We start from the raw sequence: 25,173 nt of genomic DNA on the forward strand, positions 1-25,173 counted from the left end.
GAAATTGTCTTTTTTAAATCACTCCTTTGGTTTGTTATGGCGCTTGACCGGCCTTGCTCTTCTCTTTATTCCAGCTGTAATAGATTAGACAGCACAATTTAGGGGAATGTGTCATGAACACATGGAAAAAGCATTGAGTGGAGGATATCAGGTAAATAAGCCTGACGGAAAACAATATTTACAGATTGTTTTTAAAAAAATTTTTGTAGTCATGGTCCTACCTGGTGCCCTCCTTGCTGCAGCAAATCCTCGTCCACCTGTATAGTGACATGCAACTTTGTCAGTTATATAGGGAACATATGGTAGTAAAATTTTTACAGAGTTGTAGTTAAAGGCTTTTACCTTGAATGAGCTTGGTGATTTTGTCAGATTCCTCCTTCAGCAGAGCTGGATTTTCACCGATTCTTTTTATGTTAGACAAATCTGGGACTGAAAGACCAAAAAATCTCTGAATTATACTAATACATAGATGATTACTAAACTTCTATAAATATAGATTTATGTGCAGTTTTTATTTATTTATTTATTTTTTTACAAGGAAACAAGTATGTTGAAAATCTATTTTTATGGGGGGGGGGACCTTACCTGAAATGATCTGAGGCTCTGTCATTGTGGTGATAGTTATTTCGCCTTTAAATACAGAGTGAGAAAGAGGATTTTGAGCCATTTAACAAAAGTTGTTTTGTTCAGGGCTAGATTATGAAAAATATTTTGTCTGGCATTAATTACAGACATACAGTGCCATAAAACAGAACATGAGCCTCCAAATATATCTTCTTCAGGCTATTTTTTTTGTCTTTGCTTTTTCCCCCACAGTTAAACATTTAATAGCATCACACAAACATTAGTATTGGACAAATTTAACCAGTATATATTTTAAAAAGAGGTATAAAATGGTAATTGTATATGTAAATTTGACTCCTAAACTCAACTTTACTAGTTGTGTCAAACATGGGGGCAAAAACAAGGCAAAACATTTTTAAAGTAACTTTAAGGATGTTTTTATGTAGCTGTGCTGGAAGTTTGGACCACTTTTCTTTGGAGACATTTCAAAGGTTTGATTTAGATACATTTAGATAGCATGAAAGCCTGTTTAAAGTTTCTCTACTGCATCACAAAAACAGATTTAAACCCAGAATTTGACCCTGCCACTCCAAAAATCGTGATTTTTTTCAGTCATTCAGAGGCTGACTTGTTACATTTTTTTAGAGCATTGTAGCTCCACATATCAAAAAGTAGCAAGTAAGGGGCTCATTCTTAATTAGAATAATTAATAATTAGAATGGAATTAATGTTTTCTCCAAATGCAAAAATGTTTCCAGGCAGTGAACCAGCAAACTAGCCCCATAAAATCAAACTGCCACCATGTCTGATGTCTGGTATGATGTTAGGGGCCACACCTTCCAGAAAGTCCAGCTTTGGTCTTTTGTGTCTGAGATATTTCATAAAATGTTTTGGGGATAATCAATATACTTTCTGACTCTGGTCAAGAGGACTGAAACCAGCTACCCTCAATTTAACTGATGTCTAACAGAAAAATGCAAAGATGTATTTTATCATTAAGCAGGACTGAAAAAGTTTGATTTTAGATTTAGGCCGAATACAATGTTTAATAAAGGGACAACTTACCTGTTTCTGTCTTTCTTTTATTTGTTCTATCTTCTCCACCTGCATTAAAGCACATACAACTAATGAGCAGAGCTACAGATTTCTAACTCCTCCTTTGATTTGGACCCACATTAATAAATGCATTTTCTTCATGTGCATGCTTTTCTTGGCGTACCTCCAATAATTCTTGTAACCTTGCTGACGGAAGGCTGTCGGCCAATGACCCTTGTAAATTTTGTGGTCTTACTTCCTTCAACAACAACCTTTTTTGAAACAGGTGTTTCTGTTTTTATCACTCTTGTCACTTGTTTGGTGGATGGCTTGGTTTCGATTTCTGTAATAGTAATTGTTCCTCTTTCTGGTACTAAAATAAAGATGACAAAAATGTAATAAGGTTACAAATAAAAGCCACATACTACAGTTTGAAAATGTAATTTAGATTTCTCTAATCCTGCTTTTTGTAGCAGCACTCATAGCCGTAAAAGTATTCATTTCTACTTTCTTTCTTATGCGTCTTGCGGTTTATGTTTTTTTTTTCTATTAAGGGGGACCTTTTCTCAGAACGTTTTGAAGAACTGTCTTACATAAAGTGTCAGACACTGAGATCCCTTGTTATATCTGTCGGCATCCAAAGATCCCAAGCATAACTTAAACTTAAAACTAAAAACTTTGGCCCAGCTTTTTCTTCAACACAAAACTCCAAGAAAGAGGTGTCCAAAGAACGGACATTTGAGGCCCTGCGGCGATTTATGTCAGCCCTTGATTGCATTTCAAAAACGGCATACTGGCTCGCCAGTTTGGACAGTTGATGCAGACACATGTTGAAAAGCATGCAACAGTGCACTTTTTAAGTATTATGAGGTCTTTCAAAAATTTATATAAATAAAAATTGTATTAAAATGTAAAATCTATTGTGCACAAGGAATGATTCATTCTCTATCGGTCAATTCTTTTTGTTTTTGCTTTTAATTGAATTTAACAGTAATTTTTTTTTTCCTTAGTGTATACATTGGTCTAATTAGGACCAATGTATACGCTAAAATATTTACTTAGGGGAGATCATGTATGAAACTTAATGAAAGAAAAAATGAACTCCTTGCTCTCCCTTTTGCTGAAATTCCACAAAACAAATCTAGAGAAATGACCTCAAATCTAGAATATTATTCATAGTTTTGTTTTCTTCAGCTGGCATATAGCAAGCCATTCGAATCTATATCTATTTACAGTTAATTTTTCTACAAAGATCAGCCCACTTTAAATGTATTATCAAAATCTTTTGGGTTTTTATGGGTATGAAGGAGAAACATATTCAGGCTATTAAAAAATATTTTTCCAAATTTTGTGATTCCAGAGTACTTTTAAACTTGACTCTTTTTCCCAAATTTCAGTAGGTTTGGACACAACTAGTATAAATCAATGTCTTCATTACAGAAACATGGCAGGTATCTGTTTATCTCCTGACCTTGCTTTGAGTTTAAACATAAAAATGGCTTAGTTTTGTGTAGAAGACCATATATAATCCTGTAACATGCATTCAACTTTATGAGTTCATTTTAAAAGCATTTCATGGTTTTCATCCTTTGATTAATACATAGTCTTTATATTACTAGACTTGAAAGTGAAATGGGGTCTACATTCATCCTCTTCTCATCTTATATCTCTAGAATTATAATACGGTCAACTGAATAAGCTACAACACAACACCTGCCAGAAACCCAACTTTAACTTATGATCACATTTTATACAACAATGTTTATTGGGCCCATAAAGGAATCACAACGGCCGTCTAATATGTGGCCTGAAGCGTTTTGGTACAAGGCCGACATTTGTAATAAAAAAACAAAGTAATATTTGCTCTTTGAAATTAAATAAGAAAAACCAAGACAATATAGAAAAAAGCATTTAATTCTTTAAACTCTGGCTCTGGCATATATTAAACAAGACTCATTATGATATTGGCAGCAAAGTATTATAGCATGAAGGTGTTTATAGCCCCTGAACTTTATCCCTGCTTGTTAGGCCCCAACCAAAGAATTCTGTCTATTACCGTGTTTTATGTAATAGTCAAATGCAATGCGGAGCTTTACTGTCAAATTTGGTGGGAAGGGGAAATACGTGTTTTTTCTTTAACAAGACATACCTGAAAAATGCTTCATGCATGTGTTCAGCCTGGCCTGATTGTTTTCGCAAAACCACCTTTCACTGCAACAACAGCTGCGAGTATTGTAGGACAGATTTTCTTTAAAAGCGTTGCACATCTTGAAGCAATACCTTTCACTCAATTTCTCTCCAAAATAGCTATAGATCAGTCAAGGTAGATGGTGAAAGACTGAAGATCAAGATAGAAAGCTTTTGTCTCAGTATAAAGCTTCTCACAGGTTTAATCCAGGATTTGTTTATCTCTATAAAGCTCCTAATCAACTCTGAATACCTTTGCTGCCTCTGTTAAAAAAAACAACAACATTTGCATGGTGTTAATTCTGCAACAAAATTGATTACTATGGAGATGGTGTGTTTTAGGGGGTGTTAAGTGTTTTGCATGTATTATAATGTTGTTGCTTAGCTATTGAGCTATTTGATTTTTCTTCCTTTAAAAACAGCTCCATTGACATGGAGATTAAATTACATTTGGGTTGATTTAAATTAGTAATTAGTTGCCATTGCAATTGTTTAACACAAATCATCATCACAAGTAAAAGGGTATGAATAAAAAATATATGTCTCACTTGTACCTGTGCAAATTGAAATAAATATATTATGAATTTTTATTTGTGCTCCACATAAAATCCTGATGCCTTACACAGAAATCAAACGTCTGCTTTATATACTGAAAAAAAAAAGGAACCCACAACAAAAACCATGAAACCTTATAAAGTCTTACAAAACAAACTCTGAGAAAAAAAAGACGAACTCCAAGTTTCTGAGGCCCGAAAACAACAGTCATGACGGTTCTAAAAAAATGTGTGAAATACTTTTTAAACAAATATATATGTGATTAGTAGTGTATTAAATTGTTGTTTTCTTTCTTTTGCCAGTTTTTTGGAGAGCAAAATGCCTCTGATCAAAGTTCATGAATCAATGATGTTTAAAGGAATAGTACACCCAAAACATGATTAGCCTTCATTTTCTACTCACCCCAATGCTGAACAACACTCTGGAGTACTTTTTTGATATCTCAAATGCATCTGGAGATCTGGGAGGCTTCTTGCTGTCTGCTGACATTCAAATAATGGGGGTCTATGGTGCCCGAGACAGAAAGGTCCATAAAAGTCCACAAAAAACGTGTCAATATTCCTCCATACTGCTCGTCCAATGTATTCCAAGTGTCCTGAGTGGGTAGCATCCAGAATTTACTCGAAACGAAACGAAGTCATTTAGAATGTTTTTAGAGCATAAACAGTAGTGTCCTAAAAGCGCGCACCTGCGCGATCACGACGCTACGGAAGCCGGCAGACCAAACCAGATGAAAGTGCGCATTCAGCGTCTGCTCTGCCAATAATGCAAGCGTAGAAGAAGAAATGTGCTGTTTACCTGTGCAAAGAAAGAAACAACGAAAGAAAAATGTCTGAGGACTTCAGTGTTGAGGAAGAGCATGAGTTCTTTGCCGAGCTGAATGCGCTGGTTTGGTCTGCCGGCTTCCGTAGCATCGTGAACGTGCAGGTGCGCGCTTTCAGGAAATCCTATACACTACTGTTTATGCTCTAAAAACATTCTAAATGACTTCGTTTTGAGTAAATTCTGGATGCTACCCACTCAGGACTACGGAAGAGGATTAGGGCCACTGGAAAAAAAAAAAAGTTAACTGATTTTTTTTATTTTGTTTCATTATAGTATGGGAAAAAAGTCAGAATTCTGACTTTAAAGTCAGAATTCTGAGAAAGAAGTCAGAATTCTGACTTTAATCTCAGAATTCTGACTTTTTTCTCAGAATTCTGACTTTAATCTAAGAATTCTGACTTTAATCTCAGAATTCTGACTTTTTTCTCAGAATTCTGAGATTAAAGTCAGAATTCTGACTTTTTTCTCAGAATTCTGACTGAATTCTGACAATAAAAAAATCAGAATTCTGAGAAAAAAGTCAGAATTCTGAGATTAAAGTCAGAATTCTGAGAAAAAAGTCAGAATTTTGACTTTAATCTCAGAATTCTGAGAAAAAAAGTCAGAATTCTGACTTTAATCTCAGAATTCTGACTTTTTTCCCATGTTAAACTGAAATAAAAATCCGTTTACTTTTTTTTTTTTTCAGTGGCCCTAATCCTCTTCCGTACAGGACACTTGGAATACATTGGACGAGCAGTATGGAGGAATATTGAAACGTTTTTTGTCGACTTTTATGGACCTTTCTGTCTCGGGCACCATAGACCTCCATTATTTGAATGTCAGCAGACAGCAAGAAGCCTCCCAGATCTCCAGATGCATTTGAGATATCAAAAAAGTACTCCAGAGTGTTGTTCAGCATGGGGGTGAGTAGAAAATGAAGGCTTATCATGTTTTGGGTGTACTATTCCTTTAAACTGTAAACGTCGGAGTAAGAAAACAGGTTTGATAAATAAATGTAATTCAGCAAAATGTAGTGGCAAGTAGGCAACAAAGGGATATTCTTGCATTATTCTTTATCTGCAGCATTAAATAAAAAAAATTAATAAAAATTTTCATCCAAACCATTTGAAATGAAAAATTTCTGATTGTGATAGCTAAGGTTATTTTTCAAATTATCAAAAATCTGGAAACCTTTTGTCTCATTCTTAATGTGGTAAATGTGGGCTCAGTTCAAATGAAAAAGCCACTTTGGTCATCATGGCTTCTTGTTGCTTCACTGACTCAACTATAACTGCTTAAAATTAGCACATTCAGGTGGGGTGAGAAAAAAAAAAGGAGAACCAGGCTAAAGGTTTTACAGACAGGAAAGTTTAACCTTTGTTCAGGATGATTTTCTAGGGTTGCTATTGCTTATCTGACAACTTTCATACCTAGAGGACATATTAGACCAAATAAAATAACCAAAAAAAATGCATCAAAGATGGAATGCATATTTTAACTGTGTTGTTAATCTTACCTTCAATATAACGAGTAGATGTGCTGAATTTGGCTGTGGAGTAATAAAATTAATTTGAGCATTTTTTTTTTTTTTTTTTTTACTTTTCTTTCACCATTAAAGGCAAGAAGTTAAACTTACTGAAGAAGGAGAGTGGTATCTCAGCATAAGTATATCCAGAAAGAAACTGCAGACAAAAATATAACCATTTAAAAATAACATGAAAAAAAGATTGAATTTATATTAAATCATGTTTGTATGTTTTTTGGTCTAATTTTGTGTTTATTACCTTTATTTCAAGATACTTAATTAGCCTTTGCAGAACCAGCAGTAGGTCCTGGCGACCCACAGGAAGATCTATATATCAAATACAACACAGATTATCAATTATGGTATGCATATATAATTTCAGTTGAACATTTTGGTTTGGATTGTATGTGCCATTTCTTACCTTTTGGATAGAGAACATTTTTTACCACATGGATCACACCATTTGTGGCCATCAGATCACTGTTGGGCACCTCCACTGAGTTGACATAGATAGAATTGTTTTCCTTTGGAGGAAATATAAAATGACATTAGACTACAGGTCTGATCTACAGAGAATCCACAAATTGTGTGTGCTACTAAAGGGTTTGATGACATTTAAATCTATGGAGATGAAGGTAATAATGAAAATAATAACTTAAAACAATAAAAGATGAAAATGAAAAATATTATTCATAGTGCACTTAATATAAGTATCTCAAACTGGCACCTTTTATTGACAAGGGAGGCAAAGATTGAAAAAGTGATATGGTTTTGCAGCCCTGATTCAGTCTGCTGGCCCAAGAAGTTTTCAATTTACTGATCAGTCTATACTCTGATCCAATATGCAAGCATTTGATACTCTCTTTCTATTTACTGTAGGCTGGCTGTGCTCAGCCTTAGAGATGGAGCTTTATCAGGAAGCTGCCGCTCCTTCTTTGTTTATTTAGGAATCTGTTCAAAATCCATCCTTGAATCTCTTCCTAAATTTTTCCAGGCACGTCCCACAGAGAGGGAGGGTCTTCAGAGAATTAATTGGAATGCCTTGTGATTATTTCAGGAAGCTTAATGTTCTGTCAGATGAACATACCCAGTGAGACCAGCATATCCATAGTCAATACCCGTTAATCCATTTAGTTTATCCCTTTAGATTTGTACGAAAAATACACCTTAAACTACCTCAACGGACGTGTAACCCTTTAATCGTGTACAAAGAAATTATCCAATTACTTTTTGGTGTTTTTTTATGCCTATGGCGATATGACATTAAATTTTTTATTTTTTTGTACATGACTAAAGGGATACACGTCTGTCACGGTTGTTTAAAGTATATTTTTCATCTAAAAGGATTAAAGGGATTAACACAAATTGGACCTTTTGTGCAGGCGTATTGACTATAGGTATGCTGGTCTGAGGGGTTTTGTTCATTTGACAGAACACCGGCAAGTGTCCATGATATGCCAAACCACCTAATCTTGGATAGACAGAGATTGTTTAATTGGTGATCCGAGTTAAAATTGGCAAAATGTTTGTTGAAATATTGGATGGATGGAGATTTTATATGATTGCTCAATTTCTGCCTTTTGGTGTTTAGGACACTGAGATACAGAGACAAAGAAAAACTGCATACATGTTTAACATAGAGATTTATGCCCTGCATGCTTCTCAGTAGATTGGTCACTCTTCTCTCCAGTCCTCCATTGATGAAGATGCCGTCACTGAAGTGGTACAGAAGAATGGTTCTCAAAGCGTTCAGATCACCTGTCAATGAACACAGAAATTATATTGATTTTGACAACTCAAATTCACAATAAAGCTAGAAATGATGCTGTGATTTTGACGGAGTACTAACTTCTTAGCAAATCTAAGTCATCTTTACTGAGGTCTTTAAATGCTTCATCACTCGGTGCAAATATGGTGTAGGAGCCTTTCCCTTTTAGCATATCTAGTAGACCTGCTGTTTCCATCAGTGATAAGAAAGTCCTAAATTTGATAAAAGAGTAAAATAATTCAGTTAATTTAAATAAATACAGTAAGCAGGGGTTATACATGTTCAATTAACATGATGTTGTCACTGTCTTAAGATTTTCGTTCATTTAAGGCAAATAAAATACATCTAAGTTGTTAAAAGGTTAGGTAAACAGGAGTGTATTAGTATGGATTTGATGTATGAATTATGTATTTTATGTTATATGTAAAAATAACATAAAATATTTTTCACGTCATAGTTCTCACTTGAATTTTCCATCGGCTTCCAGGAGTTCGAAGATCGTTTTGTCAGCCGGTTTGATCAGTGAGCTCATGACATGAAGAGCCCAGTTGATTCCTGTTTTACTGCCTTGCAACATACATGCACTTTCAATGCACACAGCCTTTGAAAAGAGAGAGGACCAGAGTATCCATCTGAAAATCAATGTTTAAATCTGGAAACAGTTTCTTTACTGGGGAGTTAGCAGTGTCACACAATCCTCTTTGATTGCAATCAATCAAAAATAAACAATGTCTCTGTAAAAACATTGAATCCAGCTGACTGTGGTCTCTAAACTGTTTGAGCATAAAACTGTTTTATGTGCCAAAAGCAGGAGAAAATTTAAAGTATTTTTTAATTTTTACTTTTAAGTTTTAATGCACAGTTTTTAGGTTGGCAGATAACAAAAATAGTGTTAACATAGACACTTCAATGCAAAAGCTGTTGCATGCCATTATCTTTCACTTCTAATCTATTTAATTTAGACACATCTAAATAGGCTGTATTCTTAGTTCTACTAAAACATACAAACACAAAAAGCTCTCACAGTTCGATATATGAAGACTCTCAGCAGTTTGCCAGAAACTGTTTCCAGCTGCTGTCCGTTGTAAAGCCCACTCAGTGGGACTTTTAGCTTCAACAAGTGGTTTTCCAAAATAAGCCTTAGATAGGTGTCATCAGCCATCACCTCATCTGCCATGTGCACCGAAAGGTCAGTTTTAAAAGATGTAAGAGAAAATGAATGTCAGAGCAAATCAAACAAATCAAACAACTTTCTTTTGTAAAATGTTGAGAGAACGACTAAAAATGTAAATACATCAAACACAAACACTTGCTCATTTTTTCAATAGAAGTTGCTTTAACTGACCTGTGAAGGCATTATCTTTGGTAGCCAAGACTGTGTATTCTGTATTCAAATCCAGGTTGGTAGTTAATCCCATTTCAGACACCAAATCACCGAACATGCTCTGAGATGTTCCAATCAGCTCTCTCACCTCCTTGGCTAATTGAAATCATACAGACAGGGCACATTTCTCAACACAATCAGTACCTTGCAAACATATTCATACCCCTTGATTTCCTTGACATTAAACCTTTCATTTTTTGTGTGCATTAATCAAAATCTATCTTAAAGATTGAGGGACAATAAGACAATCATCTTTTAAGTCTTGCAGTTTATAGTAAGTCAAGAAGAGGAATTATGTTTATCTTAAAATCGTGTTGAAGGAATAGAGAGGAAGGTGAACTATTCAGATAAGTGACAACATTTGTATTTTATGTTTTGCAAATACTCAAAATCAGTTGTATGCTAAATATGGACTCTGAAAATCACATCGAAAACTCCACAATCACCACAAAACATGATGCAAGCATCATTCTGTTAATATAGTTCCTTTTGGCAAGAATATGAAAATTTGTAGATTTGTGAGGGAGAGTTATACAATATACATGATTTACTCCTTCAAGGAAAAACTGTTAGTGGCTAGAACCAGTAACATCTACAATGCAATGAGCTTGTATTCCTTGAATTTCATGGTTATATGCCACTTTGTGTTTGTTTCTTATAGGGTTCTAATAAAATATCTATCAGTATGTGGTTTAAAATAATATATATATATATATATATATATATATATATATATATATATATATATATATATATATATATATATATATATATATATATATATATATATATATATATATATATATATATATATATATATATATATATATATATAAGAAGTTGAAGGGGTATAAATCAAGCTTCAAAAAGGTCAGTCTAGGCAATTGGACGTGAAGTTTTCTAGAAGACGTTTCGTCTCTCATCCAGGATAACTCAGAAGATCCACCTGAGCCCACCTTACTCACACTTGAATGAGGCATATGACTGAAACCAATCCGATGAGGGAGTTAATGACCCATCAGAACCCCCTAATGACCATCAATAACCCCATTGTGACCTCCTTGGCCAACCCAGTGGGAGGGATCAGAGCCACATTTTGTCCCCCCTAACTCTTTGTTAGACCCACAGTATATTAATCTCAGTGCTCCCCACCAATAGTTAGAACTGAAGAAGCCTCTTGGATGAGAGGTGAAACATCTAAAAAACTTTTAAAAACATGTCAAGTCCAGTTGCCTAAACTGAACTTTCTCAAGCTTTGCCATGACCTGGATGACGAAGAATATTCACAGATAAGGGGTATACATATTTATCAAATCACCACAGCATAACCAAATGTTATAAAAGAGTTAGGGAGAAGTAGTTTACCTGAATCAGGGATGAGCACCTGGTCAATGATGTGAATGACTCCATTGGAGGTTACAATGTCCTTCTTCAGCACCATCTTGATGCCGTTTACAGTCAGACTCTCACCATCACAGCCAATTTCTATGGTGCTGCCCTCTTTAGTCTCATATACCGATCCTGCCATGATTGCTTCTGCACACTGGACGCTGTTCAACAAGTGATAGGTCACCAGTGCTAAAACAGAAAGGTGGGGATTAAGTTACATATATACAAAAGATATGATCATTAATCGACCCCAAGGCAGAAGCAGACAAACAGAAACAGCTATAACATTATGACCAAGCCAATACTCTTTTACACATTTCTTTGGTCATTTGTAGAAGACCACATCTTCTTTTTCAAAAAAGGCCACAGCCATTACAGAATAGTGTTTTTGAGGTTGTTTTTTTTTTTTTTTTTTTTTTTTTGCCCATTTGCATTTTACATCTGCTGCTGGCTTGTGTTTATCTATTCTGGTGACATATGTTCCCTATATAAGAAGGGCACACAACCACTACCATCAATGTAATCCTTCTTGGATCCTCACAGAATATTGTTGGTATATGGTTTCAGACATATGTGTGTGAGAACCTGCGTTAAGGACTCCGGCTTGCCCACTCTAACATGTTAAGTTTGAGGAAAAAATATATTTTTATTATCCATTACACCCACACACTAAAAGGGGCAAAAAAGAGGGGACATTAATCAATTCACCTCTTAGTGGTATAAATATGTTTGATGTTTTCCCTGCTTGGTTTTATTTAGTTGAATTAAGCAAATTATATATTATTGTATGCAAAATAATTACTGTGAAAAAAGTACTGTAAAAGTTCACTCTAACTTCCTAAAACATGAGCGTTCGCTCAACCTGGTCTATCTTTTGTAATAACTCTGTTACCATTGATCAACAACACAGATTCTCACCTAAACCTGATTTAGGAGGTTTTACCTAATTTCTAAATTCTTGACCATTTGTTTGAAGGCCGGATGTATATAAGTAAGAAGCCCACTAACTAACTTAATGTCCATGTTTAATCATAAATGGTAATATGATCAAAGTATTGGTGTTTTTAAAGATTATTTGGCTTGTTTGTTCTAGGAAAGTATACTTTCATTAGAAATAAGCCATCACTTGTGTAGTTTTTGAAATTTTAACTGTAGTATTTCTTAGATATAATGTTTTCCAAATAAGAAATGTAATCTACTCAAAAAAAATCTGTTAATAAATGCAGAATATAGCTTTTGCATATTTGGCTCATTGCCTGAGGTTTAAAGGAAGCTATTACAGTACATCCTGCTTCTTATCTGTGAGCCCAAAGCAAAATCAGTAAGGAAGCACTCCTAAAGCTTTAGCCAGTTACCACTGTATCAGTTTGAAATTACACTCCTTCATGTGTGCAAACATGTTGTAGATGACCTAAGCCTGTGGGTATGGAAAAAAGTTTGATTTATGGGATGGCCAGCTGGGAAATTTGATGGGAGTCATCTGGCTTGCTAGATTAACTCTGCTGAGCCTTTATTCCTATCAACACTAGCGCCTGGTTGTACAGTACATGCTCACAAATCCCTAGAGGAAGTACTGTAGCTAAGCAAATTGGAATAAAAAAATCTAATACAGAAATAACTAACATTGCTCAAAAAAGTCCTTCCAATGTTAATGGAGGAAATCTTTGCTATGTAAGTGTAAACAGAAAATAAAAACTCATAAAATGTACTTTAAAAATATAGGGTAAGTATTTGCACGCAAATGATTTAAGTAAAATTTAATGCTGCAGCATCAAGTAACACTCAGTTGCCAGCATCAAGTGAATTTTACTTTCCGTAAGACATAACAGTTTTGAAGATATTAATGAACATTTACCTAATTACATCCAAGTTGTAAGTTATATTTATTTAAACAAATTAACTAAAGTGTACTTGTTTTTCATAGGCATAGGCACAAACAGCATTTTACTCACAGTTCTAAGGCAACACAGAGAGAAAAAAAAACATTCACACATACACACGGAGAATTTAGAGAAGTCAATTAATCTAAGAAGTCATGTTGTTGGACTCTGGGAGGAAGCCAGAGTACCTGGAGAGAACCCACGCATGCACAGGGAAAACATGCAAAATCCATGCAGAAAGAAGCCTGGGTCGGGAATTGAACCCAGATCCTTTGTGCTACCCACTGCTCTACTAAGCAGCCCTCTAATTGTAATTGTACTTTTCAAATATCCAATAAAAAATGAGCATCCCTCTGAAACTGAGAGTTTCAACATTTGTTACAGAAATATACTCATATGTAAAATCAAGACTATTTAACGTACATAAACATGTTCAAAACTACTTATTTGCGAGGGTCAGAACAGAAACAGCCACACTTTGAGCAGTGGTGTAAAGAATAGGTATGCCTCTATTTACATGGAAAAAAGCATGTACAAATATAGCATTAATGGTAAAAGTGCATTATGTTGTACTGCATTAGAATTTGTACCGAAAAAAAAAGATAAGTCTGGTATTACTTGTAAACAACAAATACACAGTATTTCATATACACCACATCCAAGACAGATCTGGTATATAGTCACTACTCAAATATGCAATAAACATCTTACAAAACTACACACTGAAACAGTGCAATTTCAACATTTAAACCAGTTGTCCAGTCTAGTGGACTTCTAAGGATAAACACAGTTTAAAATTAATAGATAAAACTGTCTAAACATTCTCAATGAAGAAAAAAATCTACAAGATATATGAATAAGGGTATCTGTTATTTTTTTGTGAAATAACATTTATCTTATTTAGCAAAAAATAAAAAAACATTATTGACAGGCAGCCTTCCACTAAGATTAACTGGATCCCACTGCTAATTCTTGGCATTTAAAAACACATTTTCCTACCCTAAGATGACAAAGTCATTGTGCGTTTCAAAATGCTAAATTTTTAAAATAAAGTTCATGCAGTATTGTATGTAGAATTTATGTACATAATGCTATTAAACATTTAAATAGTATAAGGAAATTTAAGTAAAAGTTAATATTTCCATAAAATGCGTGTGTTACATAAAAAAAGATTTAATTTTACTTCAGAAACTCTAGTTTTTACTGAAGCTTGAAAACACAGAGTAATTACTATGACAAATACTCTAATAGAGTTTACTGCACCAGTTGGTGGTAATCATATCGGAGGGTTATCAAAGTCAATCAAATTAATATTAGGTCAGAAAGTATTTCATCTTCACCGAAGCATGTTTGTACCTTTAATAACTGGCTCATTTTCAAAGATACTCTCCATGAAGCCTGGCGTCAGCTTTTCAAAAGCTGCATTCGTTGGGAGGAACAAAGTGAAGTGTCCAGGTAGGTTCAACTCTTCCATAACGCCAGCAATATATGCAGCATTCTAAAAAATAAAAAAATAAAATAAAATGTTCCTGCATATAAAACCAAGGAAATAGAAGATATGATATAGGTTTTATGCTGTTGAGTGTTTCCTTACAAGAAAAGAAGAGTAGTCCTCATCATTATTCAGATACTCATTGATGGTGCCAGCAACAGAGGTGATCACGCGGTCTATGACATGCACCACGCCATTAGTTGCAATCTGGTTACCATGGATAATCCTGGCACAGTTCACGGTAACAACCTATATAGAAATAAATCAATTTTAAGCCACTATGTCATGCTGACATATTAACTCTGCTCCTCTGAGTGCTGCATAGACTGACCCCATTAGGATAGTGGTTTATGTAGATTCCCTGGTTATTGTACATTGAAGTGACATTGATTCCATTCTTCATGTCTTTGGTCAGCAGGCGGTGATTCACCATGTGATAGTGAAGCGCATTTTTAAGCTCAATGTTGACATTGCTCTTTAACGCAGCCCGAACAGCCTATAGAAGTAAAAAAAAAAACAAAAACAATAAATGCATTATGGTAAATGAGTACATGAATAATATAATACACTGAGTGATTTTATAAGACAGACCAACAGAGAAAAGTTCATAAGAATAATGTAAAGAAAAGCATATGTGGTTTTGAATTATTATTATTTTTTTCATGTGTGAAAATAAAAAATTTTGTGCGCATATTGCTTTTTTTTTTATATTTCATTTCTAGCTTGGCATAAATAGATACTAATAATTTGCATACATTTTCTCTTCAGTGCCAATTAAGCTCTAGCAGGTTGGATGGATTCAAATCCTAACAGTATTTTTAAGTTTTGCCACAGATTTTTTAACCTCTGAGGCCTTCACAGAACAGTTAATACTTAGATCTGTTTAGCCATTTTTTGGCACTGATTTGTATTTCGGGGCTAGCTGAGTAAAGTGAAATGAAGTAATATGTTTTCTAAATGCTTCAATTATTTGAAATCATCTTTTTTTCTGCTTATTTTAGAACGTTTGCACTACATTGTGTTGACCTGTCGTATAAATTCTACAAAAGACATTTATTTTGTTTTTTTAACCTGACAAATATGTAATTTATTTTTTTTTTTTAAACAAGGAATTATTCCTTTTTTCTTCTCCTTTCTTTTTTAACAAGGCAATATAACTGGTTGAATATTTAGTTTACTCACGGGATCCAGTTCTTCCCATGCATCATCGCTGGGTGCAAACACAGTGAAGGCACCGGGGCCCTCAATCTGCTCTCTTAGGTTTGACTCATCATAGTAAGACTTCGTGGTCATGGCCCTTACAATCTCCAAAGTGTTATACACATTGTCAATTGGAGCCACTGATGGGTGCAGAAAATGATAAAGAATCATTTTGACTGGACCAGTGAGAGTAATAATTTAACACTACTGTGTGTCCTACCAGCCGGGCATCCTCTCATCCCATCCAGCTTCATGTACCCAGGGCAACATTCATACAGGACCAAACTGGAAAAAGAAAGGAGAGTGAAAGTGTATACAACTGTGAGTCATCAAAGCAACTTGTGCAAGATGTAGATGAAAAAAAAGGGTTTCACTGTTTCTTAACTACATGCAGTTGCTTTGCTGTGTGTTGTGCTTTTTCAACATTTTGGCAACAGAAAAAAGAGAAACAAAACAGGGGGAGATCAAATGTGAATGTGATGTAAGTTGAGACAGAGGGGAAAAAAAATCTACATTGAGCAGATTTGGCAGCTGAGAGGAAGAGAAAAAAAAGAAAACATCTGGAACTGTGAGAAGATGACAACTGTTTGGATAAAGATTGGTGGAAACATAAAAAAAAATCATAGCATAGCTATGCTATATACAGCAGTCGTCTTTCTATATTCAATGTTTTTCAAAGTTGTTTTGAAGATGAAGAGTTTTAAGAGGATCTTTAAATAAACATGCATTGAAAAACTAAATTAAAAAAACACATATTAGCTAAGAAAATACACTAAACAGTGGCTTAATAAATACCTTCTTAATGAGAAACATGCAAATTCTTTGAAAAAACAACTTAGACAATGAATGGAACTCCTAACTACTATTTTTTTTCAACAGTCAGTGTATACTTCTCATATAAGGTAATAGTAGCAGTAAAACTACTACACAACCAGCACTAACACAAATCAGTGCAACAGAGTTATTGGTCAGCAGTATAATAAACAATATAAAAGCTGAGGCAATACAAAAGACAAATAATTTAAAAAATAAGCTACCAAGAGAAACTAAGGAGTTCCACTGGTGTTGCACAATTCTCACACTTCAACAAAAGCTTGAAATGAAAAACATCCATTCAGTTAAAAAGAAAGCAGAAAAGGTTCTTCTCCCCTTACCCTCTCATTTGAAAAATATCTTCTTGAATTTATTTTGGTTGCAGAATTAAATTAAGTATTTTATCACTATATTGACGTATCGAGAATTGATCAGTCTCGCAGATAATTCCCCGTTCTCAGAAAACAATATACAGTATATGTCTCCTTGAAATGCTTTAAGTGATAGACAAATTGGTTGGTCTCATAGATTAATGAGGTAACATGACTGATATATGCAGCAAAAAATTACTTACAAATCAGCAGTATACACAATTTGATAAAAAAAAAAAAACACCTAACAACATGATTTCTTTTGTTTTTTCATGGGTACATAATATTACCAGTGGAAAATTTTGATCCCACTGTTAAGAACATTTTTAAATGTATCCATTATTGTTAAAGAAATACAGCCCACTCAAATTATAAGGTATGTGTGTTAAAGTATATGTGATGTAATAAAGAAAAAAATTTAAATTGGTCAAATTTAGGGGAGTGGTGGCCTAGTGGTTAAGGCATTGTGCTTGGATACCAGAGGTTCTGAGTTCACGCCCCACTCCCACGGACTGCCACTCTGGCTCCCTGAGCAACACCCTTACTCCCACACTGCTCCCCGGGCTCCGCACAATGGCAGCCCACTGCTCCCCAAGGTGATGGGTTAAGTGCAGAGATTGAATTTCGTTGCTTTGTACTTGTGGCAGTCTAATGACAACAAAAGTTAAATTCTGAATTCTACTTATAGGCTTTTACTTACCTAATCTAGTACTGTAAGTCGAGCCCCAAGTTAACACATGAAAGACATTAAGTGAAAAGTCAAGACTTGCAAGTCCTATATTTCTTATTTCAAGTCTAAAAGAAGTAATATAGCCAGAATATCTTTTTTATCAGTAAAAGTAACTAAAAATCGAAAGATTTATAAACATTTTTTAAAAGCGTTGGTGTTGCCAGAGCAAGAGCTTACATCGTAAGAGGGACTGAACCTAAGAAACTTTGGTGATAATGTTGTTCGATGTAATTCAAGTTAGTTTATTTATATATTGTCAATTCACAACACCACAACACAACACAACCTGTGATCTCAAGGTACTTTACAGAGACAATACAGTCACATTGGTTAAACATTTCTGTCTAGTTGGTTGCATCTAGTCACTGACTTGCAAGACATGGTCCTACTGGATGAGCTTTCAGCACAGATTCTTCAATGTTCTTTAATGCGAACAGTAAACAAAAAAAAAAGGGAAAAAAAATCTGTTTTCTACGCTGTCTTCCTTAATAGCGCTGGGTGACAGTGCCTGTCCACCACAACAGAAAAGCAGCTAAACAGTACATAATGCAGATTTATGTTGCAGCAACAACTGGAGAAAATACTATCAAATGCCAAGAGGCGTGTAGTAGGCTAGAAAGCATGCCAAGCACGAATCCCCACTTCCTGTTTGGTGGAAGTTATCAAGTATTTCTTAAGTCAAACTGTTTAAGTCAAAGGGAAACCGCAATTTATTTGTGTGAAAGTCCAAGTCGCAAGTATTTTGTGGTTTTCTTGAGTCTGAAGTCATTGAATACAATTAATACTGTAGCCAACCCCTCTGCATTTGACAGCCATAAGAAAAATAGAATTTATATTTCATTGCGATCTCATCCCTTAGACCAGGGGTTGGCAACTCAAACTGCTCAAAGAGCCATATTGGAACAAAAACACAAATCTGTCTGGGGCTGCAAAAATGAAACGGTCTTATATACGGTAAGCCTTGTAAAGCAACACAGCCTTTAAGCGTATTAGCCAACTATAAAAAAGGACTACGTGGGCTTGAATACATATAATAAGGACTCATGATTAAATATTTATCCTGGAGCAAATATCACATAGTAGCATGAGGTGAGGGAGGGGCAGTGAACTCTCTCACCGCGTGGAATTCACCGTGCACTGCTTCACCACCCTTCCCCGAACAGTTTAGCTTTTATTGGATTGAGGAAATTATCTAAACACAATTAAGGTAGACATCCATCAGAGCAGCGCTCTCTAACCCCCAAAATCTCACATCCTCCGTCACCAGCTCTCCTTGGTGTTATTTTTACTTTGAGGATTTGGGGAAAGTTCCCATCCCTGCATCAGAGCGCTACCTGTTCCATCTGTGGACGGTTTTCCATGCTTGAAACAAAACTAGCAGCAGTAGTGGAGTTTGGAGATGCAATCCATTTCTTAGATCTATCTTTGCTTTCCTCTAATTTATTCATAAGTTCCGCAATCACACTTTTTCTCTCACTCCCAACTTATTGGCTGCAAATTTAGCATCCTTCCCTGGAAATGCCTTTCCAAATTATTCTTTTTAGTTTTTGACAACCTCTCATTACAAAGCAAAATGCAGGCCATCCTTCCACATTGATAATCTACTTTCAATAGTCATGAAAGCAAATGATTCAGTCCATTCTTCTTTGAATCCTCTGTTCTCATCAGCTATCTTCCTTTTTTTCCCTTTGGGATCCATGGCCTGAGACACACCTGCAGCGTTGTTTGCATGGCACTGTGCCGCCCTGAAACGTGTGTTGCAGGCTATGACCACTTATCTCTATGGCTATAATGCAAATTTTTGTTGAAAGAAATGTTTCCATTTATTTAAAAAACAAATTTATTTATGAAACAGATTTTTACAACATTGGAAAACATAATGAAGGTTTGTTTCACCTTCTGCAGACCATATTAAACAAGCAAAAAAAAATATAAATTTTCATGAATTTTTTAAAAACTCTAAAGAGCTGGAACACGGGCGCTACAGAGTCGTGGGTTGCCCCTGCCTTGGACAAAAGAGAGACACAAGTATGCAAAATGTTTTGTTCCTCACTGTTATAGATAAATTATCTAATTAAATACCATGAATTTCACTAACTCTGGATTATACCAAAAAATTTTCTTAGCTCTTTAAAGGAAGTAAAATGTCACCACTTATAAGAACTTTTAGGGCTTTTAAGAACTGTCTGTAGACCAAAACAAAATGTAGGACCAATGATGCCTCTCTCTACCTCCACTCCCCTTCTCATCTGTTGCCTTATATGTACATTTGCAAAGGATGAATACACAGCAAAACAGCAACAACTTTTGACAGAACATGTCTAGGGAAGAAGAAAGTGACTTATAGTTTTTACTCAACACTATATAGGGTAAACTAAAGAGGCTATAGGCAAATGATAAAACATTGTTTTTTCACTAATCCTTGAAGTCCAGCTCAGGCATCTTCAAAATACTTGAAGAAGAAATGGTGCTTGTACAATCAAATTTTAATGTTACATACACTGTATTGTCTTTATTTTTCTGAGAAAATAACGTGATTCTCAATTTATATGTCTAAATTAATTCAGCTATGGATAAACAGCTAACATATAAATATATAGGGGTAAAAAGTAAAAAACACTGACTTAACATTTACAGTACTGATCCTTCACAAAGTTTTTTTTAGAGATAACATGCAAAGCTCATGATGAGATGCAGAACTCTTGAAAGATGAGGAAATATTGAAATAATTAAGCTTGAAATTACCCAGATCTCTGTATTATTTTCAGCTGAAATTTGTTAGGGTGTTTGTTTGGAGGGGTTTCCTAGGAAACAATGAGGATTGTTAAAGTTTGCTGCTTTCTGTCTGATTTACAGTTCAAAGCCTTGCCTGCTGCTTGTAGTCAGGATGGTTTGATGCTGCATGGCTGCTATGTCCCTGTCAGAAGACCCTAGGGCAACTGTCTATGTATGGATGAATGACTGATTGTAATCTAAAAAGCTTGGAGTCCTCTGAATTGACAAAAAGCACTAAAAACGGGCACACTATTGACCATTTACAAAATGACTAATGCTGTGGTTATAATAACGAAGTTTTAAACACAATTAGCTCTATGCTCCCAAGAATTTTAATCTGTCAATTTTTGTTTTGCAAATAGCATCACTGTTGGTTTTGTGTGGTTTTATAATTTTCAATACATAAATATGGGTCCACACTCATTGGCAGACAGGAGGTTATGAAGTCATTTTTTTTCTTCTTGGCTTGTACTGTGACAGTATAATAAATGCAATGAAGACCAGAGAAAGAGCAAACCGGTTCACGGTCATCAGAACAATATGGCTTCCAGATGAACAAATGGGGGCATATGTGTACACAGCCACTTCCATTTATTTCACACTCATTTTGCATGGTCTAACCCAGGCCCCTGCCGCAAGCCTAACCATTACAACACATATTCAATGCAGCATGTTCCTGTGGAAATTGTCCCCACATGGTATCAAATACACAGCCACCATCTCTTACCACCTTCAAAGTGTTGCTATTCTTTTCTGCTATACAAAAGCTGTCTGCATAACACATAGTCTGTCTTGTATCCTTTTTATATAGTTTGCTGACCTGCTTATTATATCCGCATATCTCATACACATGTTATACGGTAAAGTAAAGGTTAGTGGCAGCCTAGTGCTTAGGGCATTGCGTTTGGCTCCCACAGGTTCTGAGTTTGAGCCCCACACCTGCAGACTGCAACTCTGGTTATCTGAGCAAGAGCCTTAAGTCCACACTGCTCCTGGGTGCTGCACAGTGCCAGCCCACTGCTCCCCAAGGGGTTGAATGAAATGCAGAGGTGAATTTCTCCAATGTGAGATTAATAATGTTCGATTATAAAAAGTCCTCATTCTTTAGAATGCACTGTACAGAATTTATGCTAGATGTAGTATAGAATGTGTAAAGAAAATGTGTTTCACTAATCTTTTGAAGCACCAATTTGAACTGTATTAGCATTGTACTCAGAGGTTGCATTTACCATGCTGCAAGTTGAAATTACAACAAGAATGACCCGTTGGATTTGAAATTTGAAATAGGGCATCCTGTTCAATTCCCTATATGGTGGCTATGCATGGAAGCTGCAGGACTAATCTTTTTATTGACACTACTGACCATTTATGTTCATTTTTAAGCAAGAGCTTAAACAGCAATGTACAACAACTGTGAGGGAGCATGTTTTTATATTCTGCATAAAGCATTGAAAAAAAATTGGCTATCACTGACTTGTTTTGCAAATTCCACTTTTTTTTCTAAATTAGAATCAGAACACATACACGTCAGGTGGGATGGTATTTCAAGCTACAAATTGGGGTTAGAAAGGTAAGTTCTTCACATTGTTCTTCCAGATTTTGCCGGTAAAAAAAACTTTAAGTATTAAACTAACATTTGCATAAACATGCAAAATGCTTTATCATGTGCCTAAATCCTTATTAAGCCAGATGCATGAACAGGAGTTAATCCAAAACTGGTGGGGCAGTGACAGACAAGTGTAGGACTGAAAGGGGCATATGGCACTGAACTGGAAATACAATACAGCAATACATTGAACTGCATACAACAGAGCAAGTCCAGACTAGACATGATAGGGAATGTAAGAAGACCAAGAATGTGACAGTTTTACAGTGTGTAAAACTTTGCTTCTCTCTGTAGTGAAAAAGTGACTAAATTTTGTAGGTTTGGATGACCTAATTCAGAGAGTGTATGAAGCTCAAACAGCTCCCCTCATCAAACTAAATAAAAAAAAATGGTTGGAAATGATTTAGTGTAATGGGAAGGAATAGGCACAGCAAGCATTTATGTGTATCTGAAAGATGTTTTATTCAGGGGATATGTTACAGGAGAACAGTTTTCACTTTAGCTAAAGGTTCAAAGCCTCGTAAAATTCAGCATCATAGAGAAGACTTACGCCTTCTTGCCGCAGATGGATTTTCTGTACCAGTTCCTACATGTACTGAAGTACTTTTTCTTTGTTCCCTCAACTTGCTGCAGAGCACAAACATTGGGCCTGTCAGAAAAGAGGATAAGGAGCAAGAAAGCAATGATGAAATAGTGAAAATCAAGGGCAGGGATGGAATTCATGTATTCATTTTATATTATGTATTTTTTACCTTTTAATAAATGAATTCAAATTAAAATTGAATAACCAAATATTTCAATTAAAATGAAGTATATTTTTAGTTGGTTAGAAAAAATGGTTAAAAAAAACATATGTAACATAAATATATACATAATTTAACAGTCTTTATTTGTGTCTGTTATTTCAATACAATTCAGTTTATTCATATAGCGCCAATTCACAACATATGTCATCTCAAGGCACTTTACAGTTCACCAGATCATATAGTCAAAGTTATTCTGTTTTCTATCTAAGGAAAACCAGTTGATTGCATCGACTCATTTACTCGAAGGCAATCTCTCATGGTCAGAGATGTTAGTAAAGGACATGTGCAAAGCTCAATGCTTTTTTTTCTTTTCATCATTTTGATTTGACTAACATGGACCATATTTTTTTGGTCCAATCTGTAAAGCCTTAAACTCAATGCTATCTCTGCCATTTTTAATTGAAAAGGCTTCCTGGAGGGGAAGAGAAATGTTTTCAAACTTGGAAACAAAGTCCAGTGGATTGTTTTTTTTTACTTATTTAAAATGACTATGACCTGGATGACTGAGAATCTTCACCAGCATGATTACTAAAAAATGCTAAATTCTAAAAATGCCTTTTGGTATCTTCGGATGTGCTTTTAGTTGCATCCAGATATAACAGAAAAGTAATTTAATTTTAATTTAATTTTAATTTAATTTGATTTTTTTTCTTTCCTTTACCTATCAAATCTTTCACACATATCAATATATATGAATGCACAGTAGCTACAGATAGGATAGGTCATTACAGTGATAAAAACAACTGCTATCAAATAATTTTCTGGTTCTTCCTTCTATTTATTTTATTTTTCCTTACCCTTCATTCCTGGCTCGTATGCGGCTGTGGGTGACTATTTTGTCATAAGCTGAGGAATCCACACTTCCTAGAAAGCAGGTTGCCAATACAGCTAAGGTCACCACTGGCAGCTGATCCATCCTGAGGTGTTATCAGTCCTCTGCACCTTAAAGTTTCAAAAACACTTTCGGCTTGTCTTTAGAATACAAACCTAGTTCCCTTTCACCCCTTTTTTAAAAAAAACACACACACACAAAAGATTTAGAAACACATAGTGAGAGGGGGAGCTTTTATACCAACAGCTCCGACCCTTTAACACACCCACTCTCGAATTTACTCTGCTACTGTGTTCTCCATACTATGACGCATGGTTCATAACCACACACATCCTTCCTTTCAGTCCAAACCCATCCTCCAGCTGAGACTGCAGAACACACGCATTGTCTCCTCCTTCCTCATGCTGTTTAACACCATTTTTATATGAACTTTCTTAACCACCATCTTATCCTACAGCACCAAGGACACCCTATGAATAAAAAAAAAACAAAAAACAGAAAAACCCTGCATGCTGTTAACAGTTTGACTCAATATGTCATTCATATATATGCGATTCAGATCCTTGATTAAAGGATTTTAGGTGGAAATAAATGTTTTTGTGTTGAAAGATTAGGTTTGCATACATTTAACAAAATGCAATTTTGTCCTCCACAAATATACCAACCCAACTAGCAACACCTAAACCTAATCCAGAAACTTTTTAACTATTTAGATAACAAAAAGAGATTTCATTTCTGACGACTCATTAGAAATATCAGTTTTTAGTTGACACTTTGAATGAAAGACCTCTTTGACTATTGTTTCATAACCCACTTGTGAAGTGGAATCATTATTCAAACATCTTTTCCTCATTGTTATCCTTCTTACTGATCATCCAATCTCATTCTCCTTGCTATCATTATATGTTCAACACCTCAACTCTTAAGATAAGGCATTTTTCCCCCTGCAGTCCTGTTCTCCTGTGTTGACACCGAATCGGATACAACTTCAATAGGAGGAAAAAAAAATCTATTGTAAATAAGGTTCTGTGGATGCAAGTCATGCAAAGCTTTGCATTCTGAACAGAACAGTACTTCAACCCCAAAAGATGCAGGGAAAATATAAAACTGTTCTCTGATGTTTCTCTTTCTATTAGCTTGTTGGAATAATACCAAGAAGCCCATTCTTTGGTGTAAGCAACCCTTTTTGCAGAGAGTAGATCAGAAACTTTTGAAATTATTTTCTTCGTTGCTTAACACTGTACCCCTCTAAAGACTCACACTTAAATGATATATATATATATTTTATGACCAGTTCATGTGAATTTAGATCACATTTAGCATTTGAAGTTTCCACATCATCATCTGGGAACCTAAGAAAGTGCAGTGCTGTTTGGAGTCATATAGAAGCCACATGTCTAATATAGTATCAGGCAAAAGCTGTTAGCTATAAAGTGTTGGCAAATGGACTTCTT

At 35.1% G+C, this 25,173-nt stretch overlaps 1 protein-coding gene across 2 annotated transcripts; it reads right to left on the bottom strand.

The window, feature by feature from the left end:
• Nucleotides 1–17: 17 nt before the first annotated feature.
• LOC119779226 (periostin-like) lies at nt 18–23,965 on the bottom strand. 2 transcript variants are annotated; one of them, XM_038278810.1, is made up of 23 exons: nt 23,685–23,962; nt 22,632–22,730; nt 16,007–16,071; nt 15,769–15,926; nt 14,918–15,082; nt 14,689–14,835; nt 14,451–14,592; nt 11,191–11,403; nt 9,787–9,921; nt 9,466–9,611; nt 8,906–9,042; nt 8,523–8,653; nt 8,301–8,431; nt 7,095–7,197; nt 6,933–7,000; nt 6,785–6,830; nt 6,665–6,697; nt 1,784–1,972; nt 1,630–1,668; nt 586–630; nt 343–429; nt 222–257; nt 18–74 (listed from the first exon to the last, which is right to left on the bottom strand). In XM_038278810.1, exons 1-23 carry the CDS (start codon nt 23,801–23,803, stop codon nt 19–21), a joined length of 2,490 nt encoding a protein of 829 aa, XP_038134738.1. In that variant the 5' UTR covers nt 23,804–23,962; the 3' UTR covers nt 18. The 2 variants fall into 2 exon arrangements, with proteins under 2 accessions (XP_038134738.1, XP_038134739.1); XM_038278811.1 differs by lacking the exon at nt 586–630 and having other exon boundaries at nt 23,685–23,965.
• Nucleotides 23,966–25,173: the final 1,208 nt, after the last annotated feature.

The sequence above is a fragment of the Cyprinodon tularosa genome, unplaced genomic scaffold (genome assembly GCF_016077235.1).
Source record: "Cyprinodon tularosa strain WSP-4 unplaced genomic scaffold, ASM1607723v1 ctg144, whole genome shotgun sequence".
Lineage (NCBI taxonomy): Eukaryota > Metazoa > Chordata > Actinopteri > Cyprinodontiformes > Cyprinodontidae > Cyprinodon > Cyprinodon tularosa.

What these genes read in the sequence shown, in the direction of transcription:
- LOC119779226 (XM_038278810.1), bottom strand. Translation starts at nt 23,803, where the DNA reads ATGGATCAGCTGCCAGTGGTGACCTTAGCTGTATTGGCAACCTGCTTT. An exon ending in TCCATCTGCGGCAAGAAGGC is followed by an intron (nt 16,072 to 22,631) that starts GTAAGTCTTCTC and finishes TTCTTTTTCCAG; the next exon opens with TTTGGTCCTGTATGAATGTT. An exon ending in CAAAGATAATGCCTTCACAG is followed by an intron (nt 9,612 to 9,786) that starts GTCAGTTAAAGC and finishes TGCACATGGCAG; the next exon opens with ATGAGGTGATGGCTGATGAC.